Consider the following 12,283-nt stretch of genomic DNA (forward strand, 5'->3'; position numbering starts at 1 on the left):
TTAAATTTTTAAAAAATGATGAAAATTAATAAGATATTCATTTAAACTTTAAAAAACATTACTTACTAAAGGTAAAATAAAAAAATGACATGTGTACACTTAATTCCCTGTTATCACTACAAAAAAGTCTAATTTTATCGGGGTTTTATTTTACGTTACCGGTGGTTTTAATCCCGTCTAAATATATTACCCGTGGTTTCGAAAACCCATAGGAAAAGCATAATTACCGACGATTTTCTAAAAAACCGTTACTATTTTTGGGGTTTTCAAAACCGTTGGTATTTGCAGGGTTTTCACAAAACTACCGGTAATTACTAGGGACTTTCACAAAACCACCAATAATTATCAGGGGTTTCCAAAACTGCCGGTACTTACAGAGATTTTTGCAAAACCACCGACACTTGCAGAGTTTTTTCAATACCGGGAATGAAATTATTTTTTTATATTCCAAATATTATCTGATTTTCATAAAAAAAATTGTTTTAATAATAAAAGACACAATTAAATAATTTGAAAATAAAATTAAATATTATTGTATAAAATATATCTAAACATTGTTAAATACAATTAATTATTGAACATAAAGTAACATTATTCAACCATACAAATTAAAAAAAAAATTCAAGAATAATTGCTAAAATTGTTCAATCTTTTAGGTTGGCCAATAGCTCCTAATTATTAGATATTAAACATTACTTCAAGAGTCCAAAACAAATGCACAAGTTTTCCAAACATTCCATTTTCTTTGCTTACAACTCTTTCGCTTTCCTGAAAAATAACACAATTGATAGTCTTCAACATTTAAACAATAAAATGCAAGAAAACAATATTTAATTGAAGTTCTATTCCAATTCCAAAACAAACTATTACTTCATAATAAGATAGTATGACAAAAAAATAGCATAAACTTATTACTGTTTCAAACCTCTAATGCATTCACTTCCAATATTGGCTAGTTTTATGAACCAGATTACCCTTGTTATTCAATTTTAATTTTAAAAATAATAATTTTAATACATTACGTCAATATTATTGTATTTTTTTCTTTCAATTCAAACAATTTAAAGGATATATGATACCTAGTATAATAACTAGCCATCCACCTTTGACAATCTGAATCACAGAATATTATCTGAATGTATGCTAGCTGGAGATAAAGGGTGGGTTTCAGAGCTATAATTTAACTTTGCTTTTTAAGGTGCTTCTTACACTGAGATTATATGACCATTAAATTAAATAATTTTATAACCCAACCATTTAATTTCAATTCTCACCAATTCATCAATTATAATCCCTTTTAACAAACGTATGCAATTTACACGATCAAATACATTCCCAGCCACCATGCTTGAGCTAAATTACAACATCCACAGTCTATTATTCAGCAACATAAAACAGGGTTATACGGGTGGAGCGGCACGCATTGAAGTAGTGAGTGGTGTCGTGGTAGACAAATGTCATACGGGATTTGTTTGGTACATCTTGTCTTTCATGAGTGTCCAATTAAAAGATTATCTAACCATATACCTCAATATTAAAAAAAATATATGATAAAACGTGAAATATTTAATGTTGAAATAGTCATACAATTCAGTAACAAAACATGTATTAAAAGAAGTTATGTTTCTTAAGAGTAAACGTAAATCCCTAAAGAAGTTATCGTTATAAAAAATGTTACAAGTTAAACATTTAAATCGGATATTTTATAAGAAAAAAATTAATTACAGATAATTTTTTTATTGACTACATCAAATTCGTTGATAATTATCCATAAAGCTCAACAGTATACATAATTTTAGTTCACCTATTCATTTTGCACAGCCTCTTCCTTGGGAACATAGTTGGGAATTGATCACCTATTCATTTTGCTAAGTGTATCCTAAACACATCTATCCTTGTCATGTGTCTGTTTGCCTGTTGCACAAAGTAAAGCAATGTTAAACTTTTCATAAAAGTTTACAAGTGAAAAAGAAAACTGCAGCCTGACATATCAGCATCTAAATGTTGTAATTTGTACTCTAATACTGCAATCAAATATTTGATCTACCTCAACAACAAAGCTTGCCCATAGTTTGTTCTTCTTTCTTTCCATCTTGGCTTTCAATATATTCAATCCAAAACCCCGAATTATGTCAATGATGGGCAGGGAATATACCCTGCACATCACAAAGCATCCGCAACAAAGTAATGCCAATGACTTAATTTTGTATAAGTAATCCAAATGATAGATATGTAAAACATACACTGAATTCTATCTTACCATTATGAGCATTACGAAGATATCTGAAGAACTTCCATGTGCTGCTACTGTCACAACTTTCCCATTTTCTTTAACAACCTTCAATGTTCTATCAATCTCACTCTGCCTTGATTTTAGAATCAATCATACACAAATTTTCAATAATGTTATTATAGAAAATCTGATACAAATGCAATCATTTGTACAATATTACTTTTGGTCTATCTGTATATTGTTGCAGCATATTAATTATACACGACAAAAATATATAGGTTCAGAGTTTCAATATCTCACCTACTGTATCGTACACTACATCAAATTTTTCTTCCAGCTCTTCAAGCAGCCCCTTTGTATAATCAATGGCTAAGTCTGCTCCCAAGTTCCTTAACAAGTCCAATTTCCCAGTACTGGCTGTGGCTGCAACCTTTGATGCCCCAAAAAACGTGATTCGTTAGCTGCATCGTCAAACACATACACAACAAATCATTTGGCATGTTCTGAATTGATTTATGTTGATAATGAGAAAATTTTCAATTCTAGAAGGAATTTAAGAGTGTTCCATAAACACATTATCTTAAAGACAGTGCTGCAATAAAAACATTATTTAATGACAGTGCTGTTAGTTCTCTTACTTATACATACTTGTAAATCTTATTTAGAAAAACCTTATTCTTGAATCAATCTTAAAAGTGTTGAGTCGGTACTCATCACATTCGAATCTCTTGATTATATATATCTGTTGATTACATATATTGTTTCGTGTCCCACTTCATATGCCCATGTAATGCCACAGTTTTTGCTATCCGTCACACCACTGTTTTAGAACCACTTTCTGAGTTATCTAAGAAGTGAAAGCTATGACCATAACCACCCCTTGGAAACCTCACTATATTTGTTTGAATCTGATCTGTTACTGGTCGCTAGATGCAAACTAATATGAATGGAGATGAAGTACAGATGCATTGATTTAAACAAGTCTACAATATTAAGATAAGACTAGAAATGCAATGCAAGATTTAAAACTAAATTGAAATCTCAAAATCACGAGTTATAACCAAGGTTGGTAGCAACTAGCGTGACAGCCTAGAGTGTAAACTGTGACTTCAGATTATATTCGCTAAGATAATCTAACTAATATCTACTGATGCAAACATAACCAATGCAATGTAAGTTGTTCCTAAACACAACCATTTTCATGTGAGTAAACATGTGCATGCATGTAGGTAAATTATTGGAAGTACAGGGGAGCGCTTAGTTAGGTGCTTAGATGGGTAGTGAAAAAGGACCAATAATAAAATGAATCTTTATAAGAAAACAAAGTACAAAAAGCAGAGCCAACAATTGTGCGTTATTGATGGAATCTTCCACAAAGCTTGTTTAAGTCAAGTACTAAACCAGCGGAGCAGAGAAAATGTGCAGTGTCGTGTATTACCTTTCCAAATCAACACCATTTAAAGCCTTTATGTTGGTCTCGCTTATGCTTTATCAGATTCTTTCACTATTCACAAGTCATGGATCTAAAGCCTCCCTCTGGTATAAATGAGTTGTGTTACCTCTGCATTGAAAACGAAGACAATAAGAGTTCTCCAAATTTCATTGTCTTCACAGTGATTATTGCAGTCATTGTTATCCAAAACAACACCACAGTGATGGTAGGTAATAAGCAGAAGAAGTCTTCTTCCAGTTTCTTCTCTATTTTCAACGTCTTCTCAAGTATAACCTGGAAGTGTTGGACCACCTGGGAAGCAGTGCTACTTATATTAGATGCAGCAGAAGCATTCCTCCTAAGCTTTGGAGGATTGGAACTTTCAGCAGCACTGCTTTGTTGACGCACAATTCCTTCAAAAGAAAGTACGAATCAAAATCAATGATGCAATAGTTATATATATTAAGGAACCAAAAAAATCAGACATTCGCTTCAAAGTTATATTGACCTTTTCAAAGACTACGAAAATAGAAGCAAATAAGTCAAGAAAACATCACTATGAACTAAAAAGTACATAAATATAAAATGAAGCTAGCAAGTTGCAATCTCATCATGTCAAGAATGACAAAGAACTGAGCAAGGTGAACTCCTGGTATCTTTCGGGAACATCTAAATTTATTCTACAACAGCGAAAATAAATATAAAGTAAGAAAGAATATTTGTAAATTCTAGCGGAGGCAGTAGTGTCGGAGATTAGCTTCGCCGCATCACTCTCTCCCTCAGCACGGATAATCAAGGCCTGTCACTCCTGCTTGGCCTTCATCACAACGAACTTGGACTGCTCAGCCTCCTGCTGCGCCACCTGCTTCTGCTCCACCGCTTGTGAGAACTCGCTGCCGAGGAGAGGTGCGATTTTTCTATCATACAACCTACAGAAAATCACAAGCTCCTCAAAATCGCCATTGGAGAGCTCCTAAAAAACGTCGAGGTTGGTGAGCTTTGGGTTTTCAAAATTAGGGATTTGGAGGAGGAGAGACAAGAGAATTAGAAATTGGAAAGTGTCGAAGGAGTTGAAGACAGAGAAGTCGAGAAGAAGGTGAAGATAGAAACGACCAGAAGACGGAAGCGCGGCGTTGGGTGCCAAATATTTTAGAAAGTACTGGAGGCGCGATTTGAGCGCCAAATATTTTGGATATTTCACTTAAACACGGTTTTGTATTGAAACCACCCATAATTAGGAAAGGTTTCAGGAAACCAACCCCTACTATATTGCTTTATTTTTGTAGTGTATAGATACTGTATTTGTGAAATAATGTTAATAGTATTTCCTTTTGTAAAGAAATCAAACAATATAGTTCATGGTAAAAAAAGTGTCATTTTCAAACTTCAAAATTGAGGGTCATTTAACATGTAATCTCATCACAAGTTCTAAGATAAATAATGCTTTATTTTTACTTATCAGTGAGATCACAATCCAGGCCTTGATCACAATCAAGAAACATTCAAATTCAACAACCAGTACTCACCACCTCTCACATAATCTAACTTAACATAGACAAGTCTTCCATGAAACTCCTCTAGGTCGCATCACATCACGACATCTGAGAGCACCAGAACCAAACTTTTATTTGCTTAGATTATTATTATTGTGTCTTCTGTCAAGCCTCGCTAAAAGCATCCAATTAACTTGCATCATCTTTTGCTAGGGGCACAGATTTTGCCTGCAAAAAAAAAAACAAATGTAATGCTACAAATAAGAAGCCACAGGGCAAACCTCTTCATGACAACTAAGAATGCATGTAAGTAAGATCACTATGATCCGACCAATCTCCACATGAAATGTAACTATATGTTAATAACTCAGTTGTAATTTGAAAATTTCGATTGAGTCCTGAAATGATGGTTCGGATATTTGTCATAACCATGCAATGATGAAGTTTGTAATCGTACATGAACAATTTCATGTGACTCACCAAATCACGGAACTTGAGGATATAGAACATCTCAAGATATCGTCGAGTTTCACGCCTCTCCAATTTGGAAACGTATTTCCAGAAACTGTAAACTCCCGCCAAGGTCAAGAGCCTTTCGGAATAAATCTTCCAAGTGTAGCTTTCATAAATTCTTTTAAGACCACCATCAGATATTTTCTTCCAATGGCTTGGGTCAGTCTTGCAGATTTGGAAGAATTCAACCAATAGCTCTGAAGCTTGATCCGGGTGATAAGGATCAATGTGAAATCCTGATATACCATGCTCGATGATCTCAGCTGGACCACCATTGCTAGTAGCAAATGTTGGGAGTCCACAGGTCATGGCTTCCACAACTGTGAGCCCGAAAGCTTCATAGAATGCAGGCTGAAGCAATGCAGTAGTAGTTACAAGGAAATCCTGAGCGATTAAATCAAATGGGAAAGAGATATCAGTATAATTATAAAACCTGAACGAAAGCGCCTTGTGTGTCTGCTATGTAGCGATACAGCTCCCCGTTACGTGCCCTATTTGTTTGGGCAGCAATCCAACGAAAATCACCATTTAAGTTGTACTCTTTGATGAGACTGTGCATCTTCTCAATTTCTGCAATTTCTTCTCTGTCGCTGGACTTCTTTACATCTATGTAACCAGCTACTACAACAAGGTTTACCAGCTCCCTCAATTTGCTGCTCTTACCAAACAATTCAACCAATCCTGTCATGTTCTTCACTCTGTCTAGCCTTGCCATGGAGAAAATTATGGGCTTTGACTTGTCTTTCAGTGTTCCACTGTCGCATAGAGACAAAGATAAACTCATTAGCTGTGCACATAACGCCAAAATACGTCTTAACAGTAATTACAAACAGCTCTAAGTATTATATCCCTTATCAGGAATAAGTGAGTGGAAACAAGGGATCAATACTGAAGAATACTTGAGTTTTTGCACGATGCATAACAGACAACTAGGTCAATTTTTATTTATATTGATCCTTCATGGATGGTAAAGGCAGAACTATTAAATTAATCATAAGATCAACTACACATGGAGATACAGAATGATGCAAAAGTTTCGCAACTGAAATAGACTCACATGTAGTCATCAGTCTGTGTTGGATCATACAGTAGCTGTTCAATGGAACCGTGCAGGGATGTAAGCCTGTTCTGCTTTTCAGAGTAGGGAAAATATATTGACATATCTGCTCCGGGAGAAACAATATTGAACTTGGGATCAAAAACATCAATGCCGTGGACAACCCTGTACAGCCCAGGAAGAGTAAAACCAGTGTGGCTCTCATACTGTCCAACTGTATTTTTCCTGTAAGTACAAGTTAAAGAAAATGAAATGAGTGGCATCAGCATACCGAAAACCAAAACATATATAAAGATTACAACGAAAAAACTTCAAATGTCCTGAGATGCCTAGAGAGATGCTTAAGCAAAATAGTAACTATCCCACATGCCTCTGAAAGAGGTTTCCAAGACAAAAGAAATGACTAGGTATATTATACTTACGTTCCTGCAATCTCTTGGTAGGTGCTGGTGATGATAAAATCAGCGTTATTCATGGCTATTAAATCAGCAGTGAACTGGCATGAAAAGTGATATTTGTCATCAAATTTCTTCCAGTATATATCTGAATCCGGATATTTTGTCTTCTCAAGTGCATGGGCGATGGTGCACTACACATGGTAACATCCAAATCAATTTAAGGTGGACTGTCGGCAGTAGATAACATCAGATGTCACGTTTCGAAAGGCAAAGTAAGATAAGAAAAAAGAGGGACAATAACCTGTGTAACTCCCATTTTATAAGCCAATAAAGATGCAACAAGATTCCCATCACTGTAGTTTCCAATGATGAAGTCAGGATAACCTTGTAACTCAGCAGCAATTTCACTGGCAACGTCCTGTTGACATACTCAGCCATCAATATTAAATGGAAATGATAACAAATCTAAATTACGCTAAGAAATTGCTTAAATCCTAATAATGATTCATGGGCAAGTGAACAATTCAATTACCTCTGAATAAGTCTCTAGATAAGGCCACACATCAAACCTTGAAATCCATTTACGGAGAGTTCCTGACTCTGATCTGAATGGAACTCGCAAAATATGTGTGTGCTCGGTACCACTGACTCTTTCTAGTCGTTGATTGCAAGTTGTCCCCTTTGCATCGGGTATTAGCCTGGTAACCTGCAAAATAGTAGAGAATTGAACTTGATTTGAACTCAAAAAACGATCAAATACAAAAGCTTTATCGATATGAAAAGCCAGACCCAAAGAGTTACACTTACAATCAGAATTCTAGGAGTGAAATCTAGTCCTTGTTTCTTAATCCGAAGGAGCATCTCATTCTCAAGGGCACGCACTTGATCTAGTATATAAACAACCTGCATATAAAACCTTCAATGTAAGATAAAAGGATGGAAACAACTAAGGGAAACAAAAAGAGGAGGCATTAAAACAACTATTCTTTTCAGTATATGACAAATGAGATAGATACCTGCCCACCAGTGTCAGGCAAACCCAAGACATTGGCTTGTCCGAAGAAGCCATGAGGAGACAATATAACAACATTGAATACCATTGGCACTCTGCCAAGAAAAGTCTCTAGGGTAGAAGGATCAGGAGCCTGAAGAATATCCAGTAGCAGATGCATCGTTTCCAATACTCTTTCAGCAGTATCACCCCATCCTCTCTCAAAACCCATTCCTTGTAACCTACATTCAGAACCAATCAAAGGAAAAAAAAAGTTAAAATAAAAAAGTCCCACAAAATTCTCCCAGCACTCTGTTGCAAAATTAAAACACGTAAACCTCGTAAGCTTACACGTATTCAAACTCTGAATAAGGTGTATCACGTGGAATCTTATTAAGATAATCCTCAGTCTTGGCCAGAGCAGTCTGGAGTTTGGAAATGTTCTGTATTCTGTCATTCAACATCAGAGCCTGTGACATGGACAACAAGGGAGAGAATTACTGATTCCTCGTACTAAAACAAAGAATATAAATAAGACATTGAGTACTCATAAGTCAGTTTAAGAGCATATATGTCATTCAGAGAGAAGTGCATAAGTTTCATTGTTGAAACTATAGCTGCTGTCACGTAACATAATCACATTATCGAAGTTCATAACATAACACAACATGCTTACATGGCCCTTATACTTGTGAGCTCGGAGGAAATCAAGCAAGGGGTCCAAGGAGTCTTTGTTGCGGAACATAATTGATGAAAGGTGGCGATTGAGAAATTGGACACCATTGCCAATGGATGATGAACGGGTTGGACGAGGGAATGAGGCATTAAATGGCTCAAAATCAAGTTCCAGTACAAAATTGTCATTATTCCTAAAGCACAATAAACAGAAACAGTCACCAATTTCAGAAACAGTCCAGGGTCAGAGTTTATTTCTTCAATGAAAACTACGCAGTATTTCTTACTTTCCATCCACAAGTTCTTCCTTAAAGCTCAGATATTCAGCAACGCTTAATTGCTCCACGCTCAGTTCAGAGACATTAACACGGACATATTCCCAAACACCAGGTCTTGGACGAACTCCTATTGCCACAAAAGGAGGCAAAACTATGGCTTCCTGTCACAAAAATTATGCTACCCATTTTAATTCCATATGTTAAATCTTCCAACGTGATTGCGAAATAACTTTTCCGAATACGACAGTTTCAATCGTTAACAGTACCAACAACAGTACTGCGTGACACTGATAATGACAATAAACTGGTATTCATTTTCCTAACAATGGTCAACCACGAACCTCAGTTGCATGCACACTTGAAATTCCATCATATTAAATTCCAATTTAATGCTTTGTTTTGAATATAATATATACATACATATATATATATATATATATATATATATATATATATATATGGAAATGTGCAGTATTAAGTCCTTATCGGTTGGGATGTAAATCAAGGTCCCAAACACTTTGTATTTATTTGAATTTATTTAAAATTTCAATCCATCTTTTCAGAAACTGAGAAGAAATTCCAAAAATAAAGAGAGATTATCACGTAAGTTTTTAAATAAATTATTCATCTCACACGTAATAAATTATTCAATTATTTTCTAAAAAAAAGTATCTATCATCAGACCACGTGTAGCTCACTGGTTAAACTCGAGAAACATCCTTTAGTGGGGTTCCGTACCAAAATTTTATGAAACCTCAACAACTACTTAAAAAAAATCATAATATTTATTAAATAATATTTCATCTAAATCAAAGTTACGATAAAGTAAATTACCTGTGCTGCCCTGATAATTTCACCGAAGGGGCCATTTTTAAGATCCAGCTTTGCTTGATCGTCCCCAGGAATGTTGTCAAGTTCATCAATTAAGTTATGAGGTTGCAAAATCCCTTTCCCCTGAGCCACATACCTTAAAAAACAACATGCAAAGACAAGCATTCATAGAAATGAGACATAACATAGAAAACATGTTAATTATTTAAAAAAAAAAAGTAGGGTTGATAAACTAAGAACCTGGAGAGAAGAGAAATGAGTTCGTTACGATGAGCAGAGAGAGTGTCTTCAACGCGATCTCTGATACTGGGAAGCCTACCAAGCTTTGGTTTTGGCTGAGTAGACATGCCGAACAATCTTGTTATGTATAGATGTCAGTTAAAGCGGATTTGGAGCTTCCAATTGCAGTGAGAAAAAGCAGCAGAGTTAATGAAGAAAGTTGTGAGAGTTGTGTTGTGGATCATCAGAGCTGAGTTCGTTTATATAGTGAAGAGAAAAGCAACAAGAAAGGTATACGTGTCCATCATTCACTATTTTCCTCTAAGCTAAATGTATTTATAGTTTTTGTAATAATTTTAGTATTTTGTATGGTTAGATTAGTAACCACTGTTTCTTATACTTCTTCTTCTCACCTTTCTTCTAGAGATATGTTAGGTCAAGCTTAACTTAATTACCCGTAAATCATCTGACTTTTTTCAGTTAAAAATTACTATAAATTTAAAATTAGTAGAGAAATTACTTTACACTTTGAAATGTACAGATTTTTTAAGAAAAGAACTAGAACATCCGTGTAGATGTTTTAGAGACGTTTTGACTCTGTGCCTTGTTTCAAGTTATTTTAATCATTTTAAAATATTTTTTCACTTTTTTCAACAAAAATTAATTCCCTTGAGTGAGAGTTTGTGTTTTAAGGGTGTTTTGATTTTTTTTTTTAATATTATTTTTCACAGTTTTTTAAAGTGATAAAATAAAACAAAAGGATACTGACTATTTTTTATATTCTATAATTATAACTTAAAAACATATTTAAAAATACTTAATTTATTAAAAGTATAATGTTTTACTTTATTCTGGTCAATTAATATTAAAATTAAAATCTAAAGATAATGTATATTACATTAGAAATTGAGATAATTATTGTCTAATCTGATTATTAGACAATATTACATTAAAATATTAATTCGGTCATATTTTTTAACAGGCTAAAATATTAACACATTTTACTGAATACGCTAGTTTGATAGCAAGAAAAAGAAGTAGCTAAACAATAGATATGAGAATAGATTTTGATACAACTTTAAGTCAGCATTGTAAAAAAAAGTCATATTAGAATAAAGTTAGTGTTAGTTTTTATACTTAATTTTAATTATATTTTCATTTGAGTGGGTATTTTCTCACTTTTTTTAATTCTATATAATAATGTGGATAAATTTTTATTTATTAAAAAATATAATTAATAATAGATAAATAGTCAGGTAAGCATAGTTAATATTCATTGTTTTAAGTATAATTAATAAATATTTTTAATAAAAAAAAATTAATTTCATCAGCTTTGTTATGTTTATTTAAAGTGAGTATTTTACTTGTTTAAATTTAAAATTTTTAATAGTTTTCTAATTGCTTACTAAAGTTAATTCTTTTATATATAGATATATGTGATCATTATTAAATATTACTCACGTATTCAATTAATTAAACTATTAATTGAATTCAAATAAAATTAATAAAATTAAAATTTATGTATTAAGATTATTTTTTTTCTTTATTTCAGTGACATAAAATATATATCAATATATTTATTCGGTAATCCGTAATAATTAATGAATAAGTAGTCAGTTTATTACAATAAATATTATCATATTTTATTTTCAGTACAATGAACAAAATTATAATCTTAATACAGAAATGTTAATATCACTAATTTTATTTAAATACCATAAATATATTTAAATCATTATTTATTTTTTTCAGACGAGGGATAATTTTGAGTTTAACTAATGTATAAACTGCAACCAATAATCTAAATACATGAGTTAGCTTGTGCTTTAACGTGTAATTTTATTTTTTGATAAAAAAATTATGTCTAGAAACATAAACATGCGTAAGATAAATTATAAATGTGTTAAACAAGGTATTATTTATAAGTGTACGTACTGGTAATTGAAATTGTATACTTTCTCTAAAATATATTTCTCCATAGATTTTGAATATTCATTAAATAGAGACATATACGCATTGGGTCATCAACCTACTCCAATACACAATAATGAATATCTTCTTACTATAAATTTATAAATTCTTTAACCTTATGTTTTGTGTTAGCATCATGAATAAACAAATAAACCATTTAAAAATAAAAATAAAATGCACCACATCTTATCC

At 33.0% G+C, this 12,283-nt stretch overlaps 1 protein-coding gene across 10 annotated transcripts; it reads right to left on the reverse strand.

Annotated features, from left to right (window-relative positions):
* Window positions 1-1,681: 1,681 nt before the first annotated feature.
* LOC124842292 (sucrose synthase 2) lies at window positions 1,682-10,369 on the reverse strand. 10 transcript variants are annotated; one of them, XM_088116304.1, is made up of 19 exons: window positions 10,142-10,369; window positions 9,905-10,037; window positions 9,080-9,231; window positions 8,794-8,986; window positions 8,469-8,587; window positions 8,143-8,359; window positions 7,934-8,029; window positions 7,659-7,832; window positions 7,428-7,544; window positions 7,151-7,317; window positions 6,729-6,953; window positions 6,105-6,426; window positions 5,639-6,022; window positions 5,192-5,386; window positions 3,672-4,078; window positions 2,534-2,694; window positions 2,261-2,366; window positions 2,048-2,156; window positions 1,682-1,914 (listed from the first exon to the last, which is right to left on the reverse strand). In XM_088116304.1, exons 1-14 carry the CDS (start codon window positions 10,246-10,248, stop codon window positions 5,348-5,350), a joined length of 2,445 nt encoding a protein of 814 aa, XP_087972430.1. In that variant the 5' UTR covers window positions 10,249-10,369; the 3' UTR covers window positions 1,682-1,914; window positions 2,048-2,156; window positions 2,261-2,366; window positions 2,534-2,694; window positions 3,672-4,078; window positions 5,192-5,347. The 10 variants fall into 10 exon arrangements, with proteins under 10 accessions (XP_087972430.1, XP_087972426.1, XP_087972422.1 ...); XM_088116300.1 differs by lacking the exons at window positions 7,934-8,029; window positions 8,143-8,359; window positions 8,469-8,587; ... (2 more) ...; window positions 9,905-10,037; window positions 10,142-10,369 and having other exon boundaries at window positions 2,534-2,663; window positions 3,672-3,794; window positions 3,960-4,078; window positions 7,659-7,841; XM_088116296.1 differs by lacking the exons at window positions 7,934-8,029; window positions 8,143-8,359; window positions 8,469-8,587; ... (2 more) ...; window positions 9,905-10,037; window positions 10,142-10,369 and having other exon boundaries at window positions 3,672-3,794; window positions 3,960-4,078; window positions 7,659-7,841.
* Window positions 10,370-12,283: the final 1,914 nt, after the last annotated feature.

The sequence above is a fragment of the Vigna umbellata genome, chromosome 5, assembly GCF_029865625.1.
Source record: "Vigna umbellata cultivar VRB3 chromosome 5, Vumbellata_1.0, whole genome shotgun sequence".
NCBI classification, from domain to species: Eukaryota; Viridiplantae; Streptophyta; class Magnoliopsida; order Fabales; family Fabaceae; genus Vigna; species Vigna umbellata.